The sequence below is a fragment of the Miniopterus natalensis genome, chromosome 20, assembly GCF_054644295.1.
Source record: "Miniopterus natalensis isolate mMinNat1 chromosome 20, mMinNat1.hap1, whole genome shotgun sequence".
Classification (NCBI taxonomy): Eukaryota; Metazoa; Chordata; class Mammalia; order Chiroptera; family Miniopteridae; genus Miniopterus; species Miniopterus natalensis.
Window position 1 is genome coordinate 12,744,629 of NC_142100.1, and position 20,539 is coordinate 12,765,167.

A 20,539-nucleotide genomic window follows, 5' to 3' on the forward strand; every position below is an offset into this window, starting at 1 on the left:
CTCTTTGAGGCCCATAATGGTGATTGTCCACTTGGTACTTGTGGACCATCTGGGCTTAGGGCTTTTGTAACCTGCCTTCATTTCCTAGGGGCGCCTAGCACGTCCGTGCCAGGAGCATAGACAAAGGCCCCATAGGTTTAATCTGGCAGAGCTTTTATCTTCCCAAAAGGCTCCACCATCCCCCTCCATCCGGCCTCCATCAGGCATGCCTCCACCCAGCAAGTCTGTATACATCTGGCCCCCAGCGAGGATCTGGGCTGTGTTCTCCAAGAACAGGAAGGACATGGTTGCTGGGCCAAACAAGTAAGCCCGTGTCTAAAAATTAATAAATGTGGGTTAGGTTTCTCACATCCCAACTCCTACAAAATACAGCCATTGGTGGGATACAAGAATCCAAAAGTTTAACCGAGGGAAGAGCAACGAATAAAGTATATCTGGTCACTTTTATGCGGCGCTGGAAGGCTGTCGCAGGAAAGGTGGGCCCAACTTATGTGGGCAGAGTACCTGGCACACAGTAGGTACCGGTAAATACTTGATAATCAATCTCTCCTTAGCATCCGCGGGAGATAGCTGGCAGCTTGGCCTGGCACCGCTAATAGTGCGGATCTCCTGGACTTGGCGAGGGCAGCACATAGTAGGGCCACGCGGAACGACACTCCCGCATCCGCTCTCTTCAGCTCGTGGCGTCCCCGCCCCGCGCGACAGTGGCGCTGGGAGAGGTGCGCGGGGTTTGAGGGACCCTGGGGGCGCCGAGCACGTCCGCGCACAGCCGGAACTCCGTTTCCCACAGACCCTCAAGGGCAACTCCATTTCCCACAATTCCCGCTCCGCTTCCGGCGCGGCGGAGGCGCCGTGAACGGCTTCCGGGTTTGGGCCTGGTGCTGCGGTTGTGGCGGCGGCGGTGGCGGCGGCTGCCAGTGGGACACGGGAGGTGGAAGCGGGAGGACCGGCATGGACGTTTCGGGGCAGGAGACGGACTGGCGGAGCGCCGCCTTCCGGCAGAAGTTGGTCAGTCAAATGTGAGTAGAGGCCGGGGCGGCAGGCGGGATCGCGGGACCTGCGCTCCTCAGCCCCCCCTCGCGCGGCGGGCGAGGCCCGGGCTGGACCGGCGGGAGACTTAGGGCCCCGGGACCCGCGGGGGCTTGAGTGCGCTGGGAGGCCGAAAGCGTCTGGGACCCGTGTGTGTCCCAGGGTGCGGTCCTCCTCCGGCGGTCCTCTGTGTTCTCTGCCGGCACGGACTGCTTGTTAGCTTTCCTGGGGCCGAACTATGAAAACCACCGAGCCTAGGCTTATGAGTCATCGTCCTGAGCTTTCTTGTTCGTCATTTGTGTGCTTTGGGTGCAGACTTACCCCTGCTTTGAATCACACTGAATGAGAAAGACACACTGAAGAAAAAGAAATGGGGCAGCCCATACTGGCTTTAGCAGGTCTGGGTGCTTTGTGATTCCTCTTCCAGAAAAGCGTATCAGAGTGAGAGAAAGATTGGACGGGGGGAGATGGAAGATGAGGTTGGGAGGCTAGCTCCTTGTGCTATGGGCGGTGGGAACTGAGGATCTACCGGTGTCGCTGGTGCCGCGCCTCCTTCCCATCTCGTCCCTCGCCCCCCCTCCCCGGTCTGGGCCCTTACCCCCGCCCCCTAGAGTGGATCTTTCCGAACGGTGACAGGAAGAAGCAAGCTGTCAGGAAGCCAGCGTCGATTGGGAGGAGGGAGTGAGGAGCTGGGGTTAGTGCCTTCTCAGTCTCTGTTGAACCACTCAATGCAGGGGCTGCCAGTGCGCCCTAGGCTTCACCCTAGCGGAACTCCAGCTCCTCACCACCCACTGCTTGTTTCATTTAGCAGTCTTTTACTGAGCTTACTGGCATGTTGTGCCAACCACAGACTTGCCTGAGACAGCCCCTGCCTTCAGGGAACGTACTGTACTATGGTAAACGAACAGTTAGAGTGCTGTCTTTCTCCTAAAGGAAACATTGACAGCTTGCTGAGCAGGCCGGGAACAGTGCTGTGAAGTAGGTGAATAAACTGAGTCCTAAAAAGACAAGTAGGAGTGTGATGGGCCATCATTCCAGGCTAAGGAGTGAGGAAGTGTGAGCACTGACTGCATGGAGGATATTGCTGTAGGCTGAGAGTTCTGGGATTTGAGGATTTAGGAGGTTCAGGAGATGATAATGGAATGAGGGTGAACAGGTGCCGACATGTTAGTGCTGTGCTAAGGAATTGAGCCTGTATTGGCATGTGGCCTGCTTTGAAGTAGTAAAATGCCAGAGTTGGGAAGATCCCCTGAGTCCCAGGAGATGGATCAAGAACAGGGGAGAGGTTGGTTAGGCCATTATGAGAGTTTTTGAGCTCTTGGGGTTTGGGGACCTGCCATTTTTCATCCCTGTATTTCCACTGTTTGATCACAGTGTGTCACATTGCTCCATAAAGTGGTTGTGGAATGACCTAGTCAAGCAAGGGATTATAAAGGCCTGCATTATACACGTAGAAACTGAAAGAGGAAGATGATTCCAAAGAAAGGGAAGAGCGACCATTGACAGTTGTCCTTGATGACTAACTGCATGGAGGGGGTGGGGTGCAGCTGTGTGGAAGGAAGGAAGTGTGGGGTGGAATGCTGGGAAACCTTTTAGTACATTGGGAGGAGTGGGCATTGTAGAGGTAGCGGCTCTGGGCATTGCTGTGGAATAGTCTGGGGACAAATCTGCAGACTGCAGAATCAGTGGACATTGTTTTTTTGATGCACTGGAGTTGTCTGTGGATGAAATCTTGAGGGATGGCCCATTCCATGGCTCTAGCAAGAAACCCCCGTGTCCCCCCCAACCCACAGGGAAAGATTCCTTTTTGAGGAGCCTAGAATTTAAGAACAGGAAGAATGAGTTGCAACCAAACAAAATGGGGAATGTGGGGGAGTGTCAGAGGGCTGGGAGGGCAATTGAAGAGTTTCTGGGTGTCAGGGACTGACTAGATACCTCATAATTCAGCTTCCTTTTGCTTCCAAGGAAACTAGGCTCTTTTTCTTTCTTTTTTTGCCAGATTGCTGCTTGTTTATTTGTTTTCTATTGCTGCCGTAAAAAATTACCACAAATACAGTGTCTTAAAACAGCAAATTTATTACTTTACAGTTTCTGTAGATCAGAGTTCTAGGTAGGCTCAGCTGAGTCTTCAGCTTAGGGGCTTACAGGGCTGAAATCATGATATTGGCAGGGGTGCATTTCTTCCTGGAGGCTCTGGGGTAGAGTTTGCTTTTAAGCTCATTTGAGTTGTTGACCAAGTTCAGTTCCATGCAGTTGTAGGACTGAGGTGTCCTCATTCCTTACTGTTTGTTAGCCAGAGGTCAGTCTTTGTTCCTAGAGGCTGCTTGCATTCCTCATACTTTTATGTGGCCCCTCCGGCAAGGGCCGACTCTTTTGCCACATCTCTCTGACTTCAGCCAGAGAAAATTCTCTATTAAATAGTCAAGTAGATTGGGCCCACTGGGATAGTACAGGATGATGTCCCTATTTTGAAGTCTTGTAACCTTAATTACATCTGGAAAAGTCCCTTCTGCCATGTAATGTAGCATATTCACAGGTTCCTAGGATTAGGGTATGGACATCTTTGGGAAGTCCTTCTGCCTACCACTGCTGGCATAAGCAGTTTCAAAGGCTATCTTCCTAGCATGACTTATTGTTTCCCATTCATTCATTTTCTTTTTTCTTTTTTAAATATATGTTTATTGATTTCAGAGAGAGGAAGATAGAGAGAGAGATAGAAACATCAACGATAAGAGAGTCGTCATTGATCGGCTGCCTCCTGCATGCCTCCGTTGGGGGATCAAGCCCAAAACCTGGGCATGTGCCCTGACCAAGAATTGAACTGCAATCTCCTGGATCCTAGGTCAATGCACAACTGCTGAGGCATGCCTGGCTGGCAAAAACTTTTCTTTTTTCAATAGAAAGGGAAAGAGAGAGGAGAAGAGAGAGAAACATTGATTTATTATTCCACTTATTTATTCATTCATTGGTTGATTCTTGTATGTGTCCTGACTGGGGATTGAACCCGCAACCTTGGTGTCTCCGGATGACCCTCTAAGCAACTGAGTTACCCTGCCAGGGGTTTGTGGGATTTGGGGGTTAGTGTTGAGCGTGTGTCTTTTCTGTAGGCTCCCAGAGAACAAGCTTGTATGAGTAGTGACCAGCATGTGCCTGATATAGAGTAGGTAAGCAGTTAATAAATGAAAGGACTTCATCAATCATTTCTTCCCAATTCTTTAAAATGTTTCTGCTATCTTATTCTTCAAACTTTCCTGCCTCTCACTCCTCAGTATAGCAGATTGCACATATAGGCGTGGAATAAATAAGTGTCTGTTGGGCTGAGCAGATTGTAGAGGGGAAGAGACCCTGAGGGGAGGGCAGCCCCCATGTAAGGGTTCTAGTCAAGTGCTAGGAGGGGCTCAGGGAGCATGGAGTGGAGGGCAGACAGGTGAGCCACCTCTTATGGCGAAGCCCCCAAAGGAGATGTCATCTCCAGGTTGGGGACTTAGGAGATGTGAAAATTTTAGCCTAGACTGTCAGGATAAAGTCAAGTACTGTATAGCTAGAAACAAAACAAAGCAAAAACAACAAAAAAACCCCGGAAGAAACAAAGAATAAACTGAACAGCAACTTCTAAAGGTCTGGAGAGGCCTTCAGAAGGATGGAGAGTGCCCTGAAACTTGCATATCCAGATCCTGCCTGTGAGTTGTGATCCATGCCACAGGCAGAAGCCAGGGCCTTGGCTGAGCCTTTTCTGTGGCTTATCCCACTCAGGCCTCCCAACAGCCCTATGCTCTCCTGGTGCAGTTCTGGCCCTCATTTTCCAGCAGGGAAGCTGCTGAGCCCTGCTGCTTTCTTCATAGCCTGGTTGTTGTCTAAATCACGGCTGGTTTCTGTGTATAATCCGCTGCTAGAATGTCCATTCCCTGAGGCCACAGGCCCTATGTGATTACCTTCAAACTTCAGTGCCTCTCTTGGCAACCAGGAAGTGATTGTTGAAACATTGATTTCAGAGTCCTGACCCTTGGCTCTCTACTGCCTCAAGACTAGGAGTGAGTGACCTGAGGGGACAAAAGTCCTCAGTCATCTAGCTGCTCAGGAGTCTGGGGCTTTCTCAGTAGTAGCAACAACAGCATTTGACATGTAATGGGCGTGCTGTGCCAACCCCTGTTGCAGGAATTGACATGTTAGCTCGTTGATTCTTCATGCTTGCCTTTCTAGTAGATGTACTTACTACTCTCATTTTTAAGATGAAACAGGCATAGAAGAGAGGCCACTGCTGCTTATAAAAGTTATACTCTGCATGTTATAAATGAATGCTTGCTGAACTGTAGCAGGACAGGAGAGGCAAACTGCTTTTTAATCTTTGAAAGAGAGGTTGCATGTTTTGGGGGGTGTAGAGGGGAAACAGCAGCTGGAAGTTAACCTGAAGGGCATTCACCTTGGAACTGGAGAAAGTCGTAACACCACACAAATGAAGACGCAGGCATCCTCACAAGCTGCTGCTGGGACACTAAATTAGGTCATTTTTCTGGAAGGCTGTTTAGCAATCTGTTGATCCTAGTAACCTTAAAATGTTCCTTTCCTTAGGCATTTCTTCTAAGGTTATAAGCAGGAGAGTGTTCAAAGTTTGGTGGTGATGAGTCTAGTCTCCACGTCATGTCAGGAATGAGACGGGAGAGACAAGCCAGCAGTGGGGGCTGGGTTAGATTTGTTATTGTAGCTGCAGATGACAGGCTTGGTGCTGCTGTTAAAAATGATGTGGAAGAGCCCAGCCGGGCGTGGCTCAGCGGTTGAGCATCGACCTAGGATCCAGGAGATCAACAGTTCGATTCCCGGTCAGGGTACATGCCCTGGCTACAGGCAGCCGATCAGTGACAACTCTTTCATCATTGATGTTTCCATCTCTCTCTCTCCCTCTCCCTTCCTCTCTCTGAAATTAATAAAGATATACTTAAAAAAGAAAAAATGATGTGGAAGATAATCCATAACACATTGCTATCGAGAAGAGCAAGTTAGCAAGCAGGACACCGTGGTACAGGCTGGGTTTTTTTGAATAGCTGTCCTTAGCTGGTTGTCTGAGTGATTTTAATTTTTGTTGTAATTTTTAGTACATATATGTATGTGTGTATTTTTGTTAACAGTAAATATACATCTTTTGTAATCAGAAATCTTTTGAAGATTAGGAAGACCTGTTTGCCAGTGGGGAGGAGGTGACTGTGGTCACAGACAGCTACCATAAGGCAGAAAGTCACCATGTGCTCTGCCTGCAGGTGTCCTCTCTCACCTGGGCCTTGAGTGCCAGCACAATCTTAAGATGATTCTATCCTTCCCACCCCTGCTAAGAAGCATTCTCCTTTCAAACTGAAACTGTCCTTCCAGCTGACACTCCCTCTGTGCTGGTGTGAGAGCCCCAGCCAGAATGCTCCCTGCTCCATGTTTCACCCTCTGGTCACCATCATGACTGACTCAACCTCTGTCATTCTTTCTCTTCCCTGTTGGAGGTTTGGCCATGACCCTCCTCACGGGATGATAGCTCAGCCCACTGCAGTTCCTACTTCCTCTTGAGTTTATAGAGCCTTCATTGGCTGCATCCTGGCCTGAAGTGAGCAGATGAACTCTTTTTCACTGCTTTTTTTTTTTTTAAATCCTCACCCATTGATTTTTAGAGAGAGTAGAAGGGAGGGAACAGGGAGAGAGAGAGAGAGAGAGAGAGAGAGCCATCTGTGTGAGAGAGACACATCAACTGGTTGCCTCCCACACACGCCCCCAACGGGGGTCGGAGGTTGAACCTGCAACGGAGGTACGCGCCTTTGACCAGGAATTGAACCTGTGACCCTTTGGTCCATGGGCCTATGCTCTAACCACTGAGCAAACCCTCCAGGGCCTTTTTTGCTATTTTTACACTCATTGTTATTGTTACTATTTTGCTTTGCAAACATTATAAATTCCTTGAGTATAGGAGCTGGTCGTATACCTCCACATCTCATTTAACTCCTAGCATAGTGCTTTGGCTTAGACAAGAGGTGCATTTGGTAATTGAAGGTAGGGTTGTGGAAAGCACTGCTGTCCTTATATTCTTGCAGCCTGCCAAGGTTTTCTCCATTAATGCTACCTAAACACTGAACAGCTTCTCTTTCTGAGCCTTTTTTTAAATTGAGACCTATATTTAAAGACAAAGGGTAGTCCAGACTATTATTAGATGGTTCTGTTTAGCAGATAAGCAGATGAGTACTCAGTTCCAGAGAACAAAGGGAGATGCACTGGAAGCCCAGGCAGAATCATCTTGAAAACCCCTATGAGGGAGATGGTTCCCTCCACTTATTTAAAAAAAAATTTTTTTTTAAATCTTTACCCAAGGATATTTTTTCCATTGCTTTTCAGAGAGAGTGGAAGGGTGGGAGAGAGAGAAAGAGAAAAATATCAATGTGAGAGAGACACATTGATTGGTTGCCTCCTGCACGTACCCCAACTGGGGCCAGGGATTGAGCCTGCAACCGAGGTACATGCCCTTGGCTGGAATTGAACCCGGGACCCTTCAGTCCTTGGGCTGATGCTCTAACCACTGAGCAAAACCAGCTAGGGAGTTTCCCTCCACATTAATAATGAACCTCTTCCTAGTCTAGGTGAGGGCCTGTTAATAAAGATCTGGGATTGAATTAGTTAAGTATCTTGAGGTGGATTTAGGGTATTGAGTCTTTGGAAAAGACATTTGACCCCTCTAAGTCCCAGTTCTCCTTACTTTGAGCTTTTTATTTCAAAAATGTTTCAAACATAACAGTTGCAAGGATAGTAGAGAATGCTTGGGCATACCCTTCCCTCAGATTCACTCATTCTCTCACAAATGTCTTTCTGTTGCTCATGCTTAATGAATGGTAGCCAAGTGCTATCATGCTCCTTCCTTCTGGATTCTTTGGCCCCACAGGATCTTTGCGTGGGAATCTGCTAGAGGGATGGAGGCAGGTGGGAATGGGTGAGGTGTGACCTGGCGGCTGGTCAGCCTTTGAGCAGAGCCACTTGAGTCCAGTCCGGGAGATGGACAGCAAGGCAGGTGAGTAGCATCCAGGTCAAGGGTCCTGGACCAGAAAGGCCCCCAGCCTCGGGCTCCTGCTCTTCCCTGCCAGTATACCCCCTACTTCTTCCTGTGCAGGCTCCGGTGGGTGTGGGAAGGCAGTGCTTGTTGGTTAAGAAATGGCTTATCCTTGTTCCCATTGCCCTTCTGTTCTGTTCTCCTCTTAACAATTTTTCGGTCTTAACCAGTGGTGATGTTAGAGGAAGTGATCTGGCTGCTGTGTGTGGGATAGGGTCCCTGTTACAAAATAGAAAGTGCCAGACTTACCCTGAGAATCCCTGGTGGATCACTCTGGGCCCTTCAGTCACCATAGGTCTGCTTTGAGTCATGCTAGGGAGGACTCACACCTGTGCAAGTGCTGCCTGTGCAAGTGCTGCAGATCCCTGCCAGGTGCTCTGTAATAGGAATTCAGACTTGAGGCCATTCAAGTCCAAAACCAAGGATGGGGCACAGGCAGGATCCTGGGGCCAGGGCTCTTGCTTATCTCACAAGTGTTTCTTTTATGTTAAATATAACAAACCTACTACAGTGAATGACTTATGGACATGAACCTTGAGCATGACACCTCCAAATGAATGTTCACACGTAAATGTCCCCATAGCCACCACCAATACCTGCCTCTTAAACAGTCCCAGCACCCAGTAGTCTCCTTCCTATGCTTCAGCCAGTGCAGACTCTGCCCCACTCCTGACTTCCCCAACCATGGAGACATTTGTTCTTAAACTTCCTGTCATTGGAATCACATACCATGCAGTCTTGCATCTGGCTTCTTTCATTAAGCATCATGCCTGTGAAATTTATCCTTGTAGGTAGCAGTTCTTATTTATCTCTTGTGTCATTCCATTGCATGACTCTATCCCAGATTACTTTTCTGTCCTACGCTTGGTGGACGTTGGGGTTAGTTCCAGAAGTCGGCTCTGCAAATACAATGCTAGGGGTGTTTTGGGTCATGTTTTCTGATGGGTACATGTGCTTAGTCTCTGGGCTGTGCACCTAGGGCTGGGTTCAGGGGTGTGGCCTTCACCTACAGCATGGTCAGCCAGTTTTCTCAGGGGGTACCAATTTACTTTCCCACAAGCCATCTGGAGAAGTTCAGCTTTAGACATTCTTGACAACACCTGGCACTGTCAGGGAACCTGCCTTCATAACCAGCACCCTGTTGATCTTAAACATACACTCAAATTTAATACCTACTGGGTGCAGTGACAGCAGGAATGGAAAGAATAGTTTACGGGGAATGAAACTATAAGGAAAGAAGCTGTAGAATTTGGCAACTGTGTGTGTGTGTGTGTGTGTGTGTGTGTGTGTGTGTGTTTTGTGTATACATACATGCAGGAAGAAGGGAGGGGAAAGACACAGGTATGCACCCCAAAAGAAGATGAGCCCTGATTCTGAGAGGTGGAGTGCAAAGTGATGTGCAGAGTGTGTGGGAGTGTCAACCCTTTCAAGGAGAAAAGTCCGACAGCCAGTGGGAGATGCACGGAGCAAATCTGGAAGAGCAGTCAGCTGCAGGAATGACGTGGGTGGGCTCTGCCTCTGGCAGAGGGCTGAGGGGGCAGAGCAGATGCGGAACAAAACTGGGGTGAGAGGATGTGGGCACAAGGAAGCCAGTCCCAGCAGCTCAGGCCTGTCTCCACCTCCTGTTTTGGTCAGTGTGTCCAGGCCTCGTGGGTGCAGTACTTCATTCCCTTCCAGATAACATTGTAGGGGATTTCAAAACAGGAAGGTGTTTTCCATAATCTCCCTGCCCAGAAATGGCTGTTACTGACATTTTGATCTATTTCCTCCAGTCCTGTTTCTGTATGCATATAACTTTATTTGTATGTACTTTGAATATGTAAGTACATGTAGATACATTTGCATTTCTAAGTGTAATTAAGCTCTGAGTTTAGTTTGAGTTATGACTTTCTCATAGCTTAGGTTGTGTTCATCTCCTGGGTGTACTCTGCTTGGGACCTGTGTGCCCACATCCAGGTTCACGTGAGGCATGGACCAAGCACACACAGCAAGCTGTCTAGCTGGTGAGACTCTTCTACATAGTCAGGCTCTGTCTGGATAGCTAAGAACTAGACCTACCTCTGGTTGTGGGAACAAATTTCTTAAGACTTGATTTATCAGTTACCACCCTCCAAAGGCATAAGCTCCTTCAGGCTGACTGGAGCCCTGCGGTTGCCATGACTTGGAGTGCATGGTCACTCCCTGTGTGACAGTCCAGATATCCTCACTGGAGAACACTTTTTTTTTTTAATCCTCACCCAAGGATATGTTGTGTGTGTTTTTAAATTGATTTTAGAAAGGAAGGGAGTGGGAGGGAGAGAGAGAGATGTTAGAGAGAAGCATCGATTGGTTACCTCCCATACGTGCCCTGATTGGAGATTGAACCCGCAATGTAGGTGTGTGATCTGACCAGGAATCGAACCCGCAACTTTTTGGTGTCCAGGATGCTGCTGCAACTGACTGAACTGCCCAGCCAGGGTGACTGTGGAGCGCTCTTGGAGATAAGCCTCCTCTTCACAGTCCCCTCAAAATGCTTGATGTGAGCATTTTATGTACTACTTTGTTAAAAGCTCCATTATGGACTTTTCAAAACATTCACAGCAGTAGAGATAGTAGGAAAATGTCTCCCAGTTACTTCCAGAGTTAGCAACATATAGTCATTGTTTCACCTATCCCTCCCCACCCCTTCCTGGACTGTTTGAAATCACATCCCAGACACCGTATGTTCTCAAATGCCAGTACTTGTGTGCAGATCTCTAAAAGATAAGGCTTCCCCCTACCCCCAAATACCACAAAATCACGTGAGATAAGCATTTTAATAAATTCTTGGGTTGGCAGAGAGTGTCCATCCCATGTGGTGGCCTGATGGTGAGTGGGACATGCTTGGGGTTTGGAACAGGGGGGGCCAGAGTGGTTCCAGGCCTGGAGCCCAGAGGCAGCACCTGGACAGGGATCAAGGGCCTCTCCAGCTCTCCTGGTTCTGTTGCGGCCAAACCTCAGAGACACTTGCGTAGTCTGAACTAGCTCAATCTAATAACAACTTGTCCTTTTAAGAACAGTGGTATCTTCTTTAGGTGTAAGTCTTTCATTGATACAGTTTTTTGGGAATTGAGAAAGCTTGAGAGCAGAAATTGGAGCACTTAATCAAACAAAAGGAGTAATTGTGAGGAGAAAGTGTTTTAAGTTTCTTGTGTTTGTATGATTAAAAAGTTTATTTTTGCAGGACTAAAGTAACCCTTTCCTACATATAGGTGGATGGTTTACGTCTGAAATACATATTTTTATCTTGTTAAAAAACACTTTTGCCCTGTCTGGGTGGCTCAGTTGGTTGGAGCATCATCCCATACACCAAAAAAGTTGCCAGTTCGATTCCAAGTCTGTCACATACCTAGGTTTCAGGTTTGACCTGCAGGCGGGGTGCATACAGAAGGCACTGATTGATGTTTCTCTCTCTCGCATTGATGTTTCTCTCTATCTCTCCCTCCCCTTCCCTTTTCTCTTTAAAATCAATTAAAAAACCCCTGGCTGGTGTGGTTCATTTGGAGCATTGTCCCTTACACCAAAAGGTGGTGGGTTCAATTTCTAGTCAGGGCACATACCCAGGTTGTGGGTTCAATCCCTGGTCGGGGTGCATGCTGGAGGCAACCAATCAATGTTTTTCACATTGATGTTTCTCTTTGTCTCTCTCCCTTCCAGTAAATAATAAATAAAATCAATTTTTAAAAATCTGTATCCTTAGGTGAGGATAAAAACAAAACAAAACACTTTTATGTTTCTTTAAAAGTCAGAGAACCAGCCCTAACCAGTTTCTCTCAGTGTTTAGAGCGTTGGCCTGTAGACTGTGAAGGGTCCTGGGTATGAGTCCGGCCAAGGGCACGTACCTTGGTTGCAGGCTCCATCCCCAGCCCCATTCGGGGAGCTTGCAGGAGGCAACCAATCATGTGTCTCTCTCACATTGATGTTTCTCTCTCTCTCTCTCTCCTCCCCCCTTCCATTCTCTCTGAAAAGCAATGGAAAAAATATCCTTGGGTGAGAATTAAAAAAAAAGTCAGAGAACCAGAATGCAGAAGTACGCTAGCAAAGAAAAGGAAGAAGTTGCAGTCTGGGATATAGTTTGGCCAACATGTTTCCAGCTACCTGTGAGGTTGAGAAGGCTCCCTCCCTGTCAAGGCCAGGTGTTTACCTTGGTTACTGCTGGTGACTGTACAATTTGTGTCTCATCTTTTCCTGCCTCCAAGATGAAACCACTTGGGCACTGGAGCACTAAACCACTGCCTGTTGCAAAATGGGAGACCAACGGAGGAACAAGAGGCTGCTCTGTAGCTATCTGTGGACCTGGTGAAGGTCACCCGACTAGCCTGAAAGGTCCTGCACTGGTGGATGACAAGGAAGGGGCTTTTCCTGCTGTGGGTATGGTGAGGCACCTTTCAGATGTGGTGTGTGGGGATGGTGGAAAGACTGCTTTGCCAGTACATCTCTGACTGTGTTCAGGCTGAGCAGTCCACTGGGAGAACTGCAGAATGAATGTGTGGTAGACTTTTCAGGACACTCCTGGGTGTTAAAATTGCTGATGAAATGGAAGCTTCCTGTCTCCATGTTAACAGAGTAAGGAAGTTTAGATAGGTGAGGGAGACTTTTTTTTTTTAAATCCTCACCGAAGGATATTTTTTCCATTGCTTTTCAGAGAGTGGAAGGGAGAGAGAGAGAGAAACATTGATGTGACACTGACATCAATTGGTTGCCTCCCGCACTCACCCCAGCCAAGCCTGGGGACTGAGCCTGCAACCGAGATAGGTGCCCTTGGCCAGAATCAAACCCGGGACCCTTCAGGCCATGAGCTGACACTCTAACCACTGAGCCAGACTGGCTAGGGTGAGACTTTTTTTTGTTTTCCCCCCCTTTTTTATTGATTTGAGAGAGAGAGAGAAATATCAATTTGTTGTCCCATTTATTCCTGCATTCGTTGGTTGCTTCTTATATGTGCTCTGACTGGGGATTGAACCTGAAACCTTGGCATATCAGGACAGTGCTCTAACCAACTGAGCTACCTGGCCAGGGCAGAGGGTAGCTGGTGTTCATTGAGTATTTCCCTATGGTAGAATTTGTGGTGCACTTCTTAGGTGAATTTTGTCATTTAATTTTTAATTACTTTTTATTTTAACAAAATGATACATAAACATAAATTTTAAAAGTCAAGGAATTATGAAAGACAAGAAACTGTGGAGGTTCCCTCACCAACTCTTCCCCTGTGAGTCTTAGCATATGCCTGTGACTCTTAAGTAATATGCACATGCTGCTCTCTCTCTCTTGAGTCATCCCATTTATGAGTTTTATGAATTATCTATTGACTTTCTTTATAGCTCCCATTACACAGCTGTTATCTCTGCTTCTCCTTTGGCCTGCCAGTGTTTTACCTTCTGGGTAAATGGGTAATGAATGCTTCTTTTTATGCTTACACAAAATGATATTCACAGCTGAGCATAGTGGCATACTGTGATTGTTTTTTTCTCCTAGAAAAAATTTGCCTTCTTAAAATGTGCCTGGTTTTCTGTGTACCTGTGGTTAACTCTTCCCATATCTTCTAGTTGCCTCTTGATAAAATTATCCCTGTGCTCAGTGCTGCCAGGCTGTTAGTTCCAGCTTTTCCCCTGGACCTCCCTTCTGGAGCCCTCACTGGCAGTGGCTAGAGGCATGGTGGGGACAGTCCTCAGTGTGCTTGTTTCTCAAGTTGCATGGCTGCATGGCTCCAGTGTTGGGTCTACTTTTATGTATCCTGTGCCTTGTTCTTTTTGGTTCACTCCTTTGTTCTGGAGAAAGGACTCATGGGAGTTCAGTTTCTGTAGGCTGTGTCAATTTACATGCATATAGACTTCTAGGTTGGAAGTATTTCCTCAAGGGTTGAGAAGCATGTCCCATCCCACTGCTTTCTTGTTTCTAGTTGTTGTGATGGCCTAGCACACCAACTTGCCTTGATCCCAAAACTCATGCCCTACGCTTTAGGGAAGGTTCCTTCCAGTCATTTCATGGGAATCTAATTCCCTCTATTCCCTATGCTCACTCTTCCCAGTGTTTGAATGTTGACACTTTGTACCATTTTCTTTTTTTTTTTTTTTTTATCCTCATCTGAGGACATGCTGAGAGAGGGAAAGAGAGGGAGAGAGAGGGAGAGAGAAACATCTGTTGGTTGCTTTTGTATGTGCCCCAACCAGGGATCGAACCCACAGCCTGAGAATGTGCTCTGATTGGGAATTGAACTCGCAACCTTTCAGTGTACAGGACGACACTCAACTGAGCCACTCTGGCCTGTTCTGTTTCTTTATCTCCTTTTTACCCATCTCTTTGTCTTTTAGCTCTGCTCTTTGGGAGATTTCCTCAATTTTATCTCTGACTTTTCAATGTAACATGCTTTTATTTATAAGAATACTTTGTTTTAGTCATCTGATTTTTTTTTATTTTATAGCATCCTGTTCTTGTTAAGTAGATGCAATGTCTTTTCTATATGGATAATAAAGATAATTTCTTGATATTTTGTTCTTCATGCTGAGTTTCTGATAGCTCCAAGTAGCATTTCTCATGGGATCTTTATCTGTCACATTGGGTGTCTGGAAGCCCTTGGTTGGCTGCTCACCCCAAGAGAGGGGCACTGTGAAGATGAGTGGACACTCTGCACACCTGGGCTTGTCTACTGGGAGGTTCATTGGAGGCTCATGTAGCTTCAGGTTCTCTGAATCTTTCTTCTAGAGTGCTGTCTTCCAAATGCTGGGCTGAGGATGAAGGCCTGGGTGCCAGCATGCTGGGTGCTGCACTGGAGGAGGCTGCAAGCAGGTGGGCAGGTGGTGGGTGGCTCTCAGCAGTTAGTATGGATCTAGTCACTCGGATGGGCATGCAGTCCGCTTCTTTCATTATCCTCCCTGTGCCTTTTCAGTTGGGTGGGTTGACGCTTTAGTCCAGTGATTCTCCATTTTATGATTTTCCAGAGAATACCTCTCTAGTGGTTTCCTGATTTGGAGGTCGGTTTCCCAAGAGTATAAGTGGGGAAGGGGATATGGGGTCGCTTTCACCGAGGAATCCTTCCATACACTCTTGGTCCTGAGCCATGCCTGTATCCGGGCTGTCACCTGGTTGTCTTTCAGTCCTTTTCTTGGTTGGCTTGCTGTGTCCATCACCACTTGACCATCAGCTAGCTTTCCAGCCTCTAAAATTAGTGTTGAGGCCACTACTTCCATTCTTCCCAATTTTGTGAGTTTGCATTAGAGAAAAACAAAATCCTTTTTTCTGTGATTTTAGTGGTGTTTTGGGGTAGAACAAAATTAGATGTGTGGGTTCAGTTCCTCATTTGTTATGGGGAATGTATTTATTTGGATTATGACTTAAGCTAGCTTAATTTAAGTCAAGTCCCTCACCCCTCATATGGCTTTGTTCTTCTGCAGATAGGAGTTCCTCTTTTTAGAAGTCCAGAACATTATATTTGGAACTATATGTTTTTCATTCTGACTGACCTTTATCATCCTGTTCTCCAAATAAATTCTTGATTTAAAAAAAATTTGACCCCTAAGAGAGTATAATATTTTGGGGGAACAAGCCAAAATTACAGTGAGAAATAGATCCTTTCTGAATTGAAAATATGAAACCCATAGATATAACAAGAATCAGTCAAGGTTGTATTTCCCTCTTAGTGCCTGTGTGGTGATTTCTTTTCCTTCCAGTCTATCTTTATTCACTTCCTGTCCCTTCTCCTGTAGGCAGGCTCACGGAATTCCTTGGAGCTAGAGCTGGGCAGAAGTTTCGGGATTGTCCTCATCCATGTGCCCAGCTGGCATTTAGGGAGGGTGGGACAGCTCTTTTTTTTGCTGGCCTGAGCTGTGCCTTACTAAACATAGAGCTTCCCTGGGCTGAACCATAAATGCTGGGAGTTTGCCCCCAAACATGTGGGCCATTGTACAGGCTAGGGGTGAGGGTGGGATTGTCACTTTCCTGAGCACCCCGGAAAGGAAACAGGGCTTCCAGAACCTCACCCCTAGAACATCAGGGCTGGGTTTGAGCTGCCAAGGGCCTGGATTATCAGGGAATCTATTCCTGTTTCTCTCACACATGGCTGGTAAAAATCTTTTTTAATCTAGCAAGATCTTTTTCCCTTTATGGTGTCTACTTTTGGTGATGTGCTTAGGAAAGCCTTCCTCATCCCACTGTTGTATAACTATTCTCTTGTCATCTGCTACTTTTATGATTGGGGTTTTTACACACACAGGGTGAAGGGTCACACATACGAGCTTCGAGCTCCTGTCCCACAGCAGGTAGGTGGCAGTTCACCAGGATGCTTCTCTTGGAGGTGGGGTGGGACTGGCAAAAACTGCCCCATGAGAGGTCAGTGGGTTGATGGGTATTGTGGTTCTCAAATCAGAAGTTTCCTCTGGTCAGAATGAAAGTCTGCCACACAGACGGGTGGGCAGAAGTTGTCCTGTGCACTTGAGGTCAGGTGGGTGAGTCTGTGAACCAGGGAGGAAAGAACCTTCTGCTTTAGACACCTGCAGCAGACCGGAGGAGCTCATTCTCCTGGGGTTTCATGCATTTGTTCAGTAATTGGAAAAGAAGTTTGACCGGGGGAAGAGGGCAGCATTGAAGAGGGTGATCTCATGAGAGATGAGAGGGCCTTTGGGTATGACCCAGGGCTCTTAGGAATGGAGTGTGGATGGGAGGGTCTGGCAGCTAGAGGGTAGGCACGGGTGTGTGAAGATCTTTCTTAAGAAAGGGGCAGCCCGGCCAGGTGTGGCTCAGCGGTTGAGTGTCGAGCTAGGATCCAGGCGATCAGGGTTCGATTCCTGGTCAGGGCGCATGCCCAGGTTGTGGGCTCGATTCCCAGTTGGGGGTGTGCAGGAGGCAGCAAATCAATGACTCTCTCCTCATTGATGTTTCTTTCTATCTATCATCTATCTATATCTATCTATCTATCTATCTATCTATCTATCTATCTATCTATCTATCTATCTATCTATCTACCTACCTACCTACCTACCTACCTACCTACCTACCTATCTATCTATCTATCTATCTATCTATCTATCTATCTATCTATCTATCTATCTATCTATCTATCATCTATCTCCCTCTCCTTTCCTCTTTTAGAAATCAATAAAGATGTACTTAAAAATAAAAAATATGGAATTGTATGAAGACTATGACTTTAAAAAAAAAAGAAAAAGAAATGGGCAGCCCACAGGGGCTGTAGAGCTGGGCACCCATGGGGCATACTTCCAGATGGTTCAGAGTTCCAGTGGGAGAGCAGCTCTGCCTGAGGGAGCCACGTGCGCTCACTGCTGTCATCTAGGAAGGGGGTGACATGAACGTCATTGCTTGTTGGATGTATTTTGAGATGCAGTCTTACTGTGCGGTGAGGTGGACTGTTCTCTGACTGATTTCTTCAACACACATTAGCTCTTCTTGTGTGCCAAGTGCCTGACAGTGTTAACTTTTGTAATCCTTAGAAGAACCCCGTGAGGTGGGCATTGTCACCATCTTCTCTCTGCAGATGAGGACACGCAGGCTCTACAAGGTGATACCTTATCCAGGGTCACCTTCAGTGGGGAGGAGTGGGGAGGGGCGGACTGGGGCATTGGCACACTTTGAGCATATGTCCATGCATACCTTCCCAAGGACATGCAGTTGCTGGTTTTTGGCTTTATTCTGCCCTGATTCAGATTATAAGGACTAGGACTGTGCTCCAGTGAGTTTCCCAATATGGGGACAGGGAAAGGTAAGGAAGAGCAGGCCATGCTGAGGCTGGGCCTATCCTCACATCCTGGCCCCTTCTGTACACCTCCCTTGATCCTGGCCACTGCTCCCTCAGAGTGGTCCTTTATGGAGAGGATGTGCTTGGGGGGTAGAGTGCCTCTTCCAAGACCTAGAGCTGGCAAGTGGCCAGGTTGGAATTTGCACCCCAGTCTGTATGATTCCGGAGCTCAGGCCCTTCCTCTTTCTACTTCCTGCCAGGTCCAGCTGCCCAGCACTTCCGCCTGCCCCAGCATATGCCTTTCTCCAGTCACCCTGGCCTCTGCAACCTGAATGTGCTTGTTTGAGGTCTGGTTTCTCTGGTGCCTACCACACTGATTCTCAGGTTCTGCACATTACGTTTAATCAAAATATATGGCGTTAACCACTCCTTGTGTTACAAATAGCCAGTTTTTTGTCTGATACTGATTACTGCCTGCTGAATACAGAGGTGGCTGCCACAGTCTCTGTTCTCAAGGTGCTCATAAGACAGTGGGGCTGACAAACAGGAAGCCAGCATTTCTCACAGAGGAGGTGCCATGGGTGTGGTTGAAGTGTCCACCATGAAGTAGAGAGTGAGGGTGCTCGAATGGGAGCAAGGTCAGAGGGCCCAGCATACAGGGCTGGTGGCATAGTTGGGCAGTGTATAGGGCAGCAGGACCTTGGGATAGCGAGTAGAGTGGGCGAGGGTGCAGACTCCCTTGCTGAGGGGCTGCCTGCCTTGAGGTGGGCACGGACATAGCCTGAGTTGCTCCCCATACTTACTGTCATACATGTGGCTTGAGGAGCTGGCAAAGGTGGTGGTGGGGGGAGGAATGGGTCCTGGAGACAAGCCTGTCCGGAGGGATCATCACAAGTTCAGTGAGAGATGGGGTGAGGAGTTGAACTTTAGGGAATGGAGGTCAGAATTGGGAACTGAAGAGGGGGTTCCCAGGTTTCTGGTCTGAGTGATTGGTGGGCACAGAGCTAAGATTGGAGGGTGTTTTCGAGGTGTCACCGCCTTCTGCTCAGGCAGGATCTAGATGGTAAGGGCGTCCTCCGGTCCTGGATGGGGGAGCTTACAGGGCCTGTGTGATGGATCAGGTCCTCCCTTAGCAGACTCTGGTTTAAACCAGATACCAGTGGAACCCTGACTGGGCAGACTGGTATAGCTGTGGTAACCAGGAGGAAGGTAGACTGAGGGAGCTTGTGGAGCCCAGGTCACAGCAGGAGGCTGTGTGCTCTGAGCCAGTTTCAGTCCTCCATTCATTTTCTTAGAATGCTGGCTAGGCCGCCAGAGCCCATCTCTTACAGTGCTAACACCTCCCTGGCAGCCTTGGGTTTGGTGGTGGATGCTTTGGTATTGGAACTTTGTCAGGACAGCCATTTAGGATCTGTCCTTGTGAACTGACACCAGTTTTGCTCCTTGACCTACCCCAGCTGGGTGGCATAGACCTGGGGCTTGTGTAGGGCAGAGCTCACCTTGACATGTTGGTTCTTTTCAGTTGTGTCTCTGAGGCCATAACCTCCGCTTTGCTCCGTGTTTGGGGCCATCTCCTTGTATGGTAGTTTGCCTTCTTTTAGATACAGTTGCTGGAAGGGGTTTGGTTTTTGGAGGTGGAAGCTGAGGAGTGGCCGTTCAGGCTGTTTCTCCAGCTGGCTTTCTGGGACAGCAGCAAAGCCCAGCTCGGGGAGAATGGAGGGGGCTTTGGCAAGCATCCGGTTCTCCCCCTGTGCAGGGCTGCTTCCAGCGTGGGACTGGGTCCCAGCGACAGCCTCATACAATGGACATGTTAGGTCCTGAGTGCAAAGGAGGGACACCACACCAAAGCACGCGTATGAAATGTGGCGTGACACGCAATTAGAATCCCGATAATGGAGAGGTGCCTCAGACAAAATGTTGAGGTGGCTGAATAGGAAAGGACAGGCTGTCTCCTTGGGGGAAAATGTAAGATACTAACAGACAGCATAACTGCCTGGTTTCTTTTTTTCCTTCTGTGTTATGGAGCATGATCTGCAGACTAGAAACAGGAGCAAAAACATTTTTAAAAATAAGATTTGTAGAACTGAAAATAGTGCGCAGGACACCTGTTTATTCTTCAGCCAACAAACACGCACAGCCTGTTTGGGCAGGCTCTGCAGGTAGCAGTGGAGGGGACAAGTGCATGACATGGGCATGGTGCTGCCTCGCAGGGCCCTGATACCTGGCCAAGGAACAGCCTTCCTCCTCGGCTCTGTACTGGCACAACCCCTTTTATGGCTCATGGGCAGAACTGGACGTTTATACCAGTTCCGTTTCTTGTTAAGGCGTGTGTTCCAGCTTGTCAGGATATGCCTATTTCTGGCCTCCCATATTGTCAGTGCTCCTCAGGCTCTGAGTCACTGATAGCCGGTGCCCATGCCGTCCATGTCATCTATGATGTTGCCCTGATGAGGATGGGATAGGACTCCTCCAGCAGATCCCCTGGCATCTGTTGCCTTTGGGCCTGGTGAGGTTCTCCTACCTGAAAGCTATTACAGTAAGCTGGTGTCTGTGCCTTATCTCTGTGAATGTTCCAGGTGTCTTTGCTGCATTTAAGATGCACAGGGTCTGTGGGGCCTGTGAATCTGCTGACCCTATAAAAGATGGCCAGCCAGCAACTCAGGAAGACAGCTTTTACACAGCCAGGAGCCTGACTAAGCCCTTGGGGATAGCTGCTCTTGGGCACAGAGCCCATC

The 20,539-nt window shown here is 47.9% G+C and overlaps 1 protein-coding gene across 1 annotated transcript in view; it reads left to right on the forward strand.

Moving 5' to 3' along the window:
- Positions 1 to 909: 909 nt before the first annotated feature.
- MED15 (mediator complex subunit 15) overlaps positions 910 to 20,539 on the forward strand; it is a 56,028-nt gene continuing 36,398 nt past the window's right edge. The window contains exon 1 of the mRNA XM_016204336.2: positions 910 to 1,019. Within this exon, the coding sequence (XP_016059822.1) occupies positions 952 to 1,019 (68 nt within the window). The 5' untranslated portion in view covers positions 910 to 951. The remainder of the gene's footprint in view (positions 1,020 to 20,539) is intronic.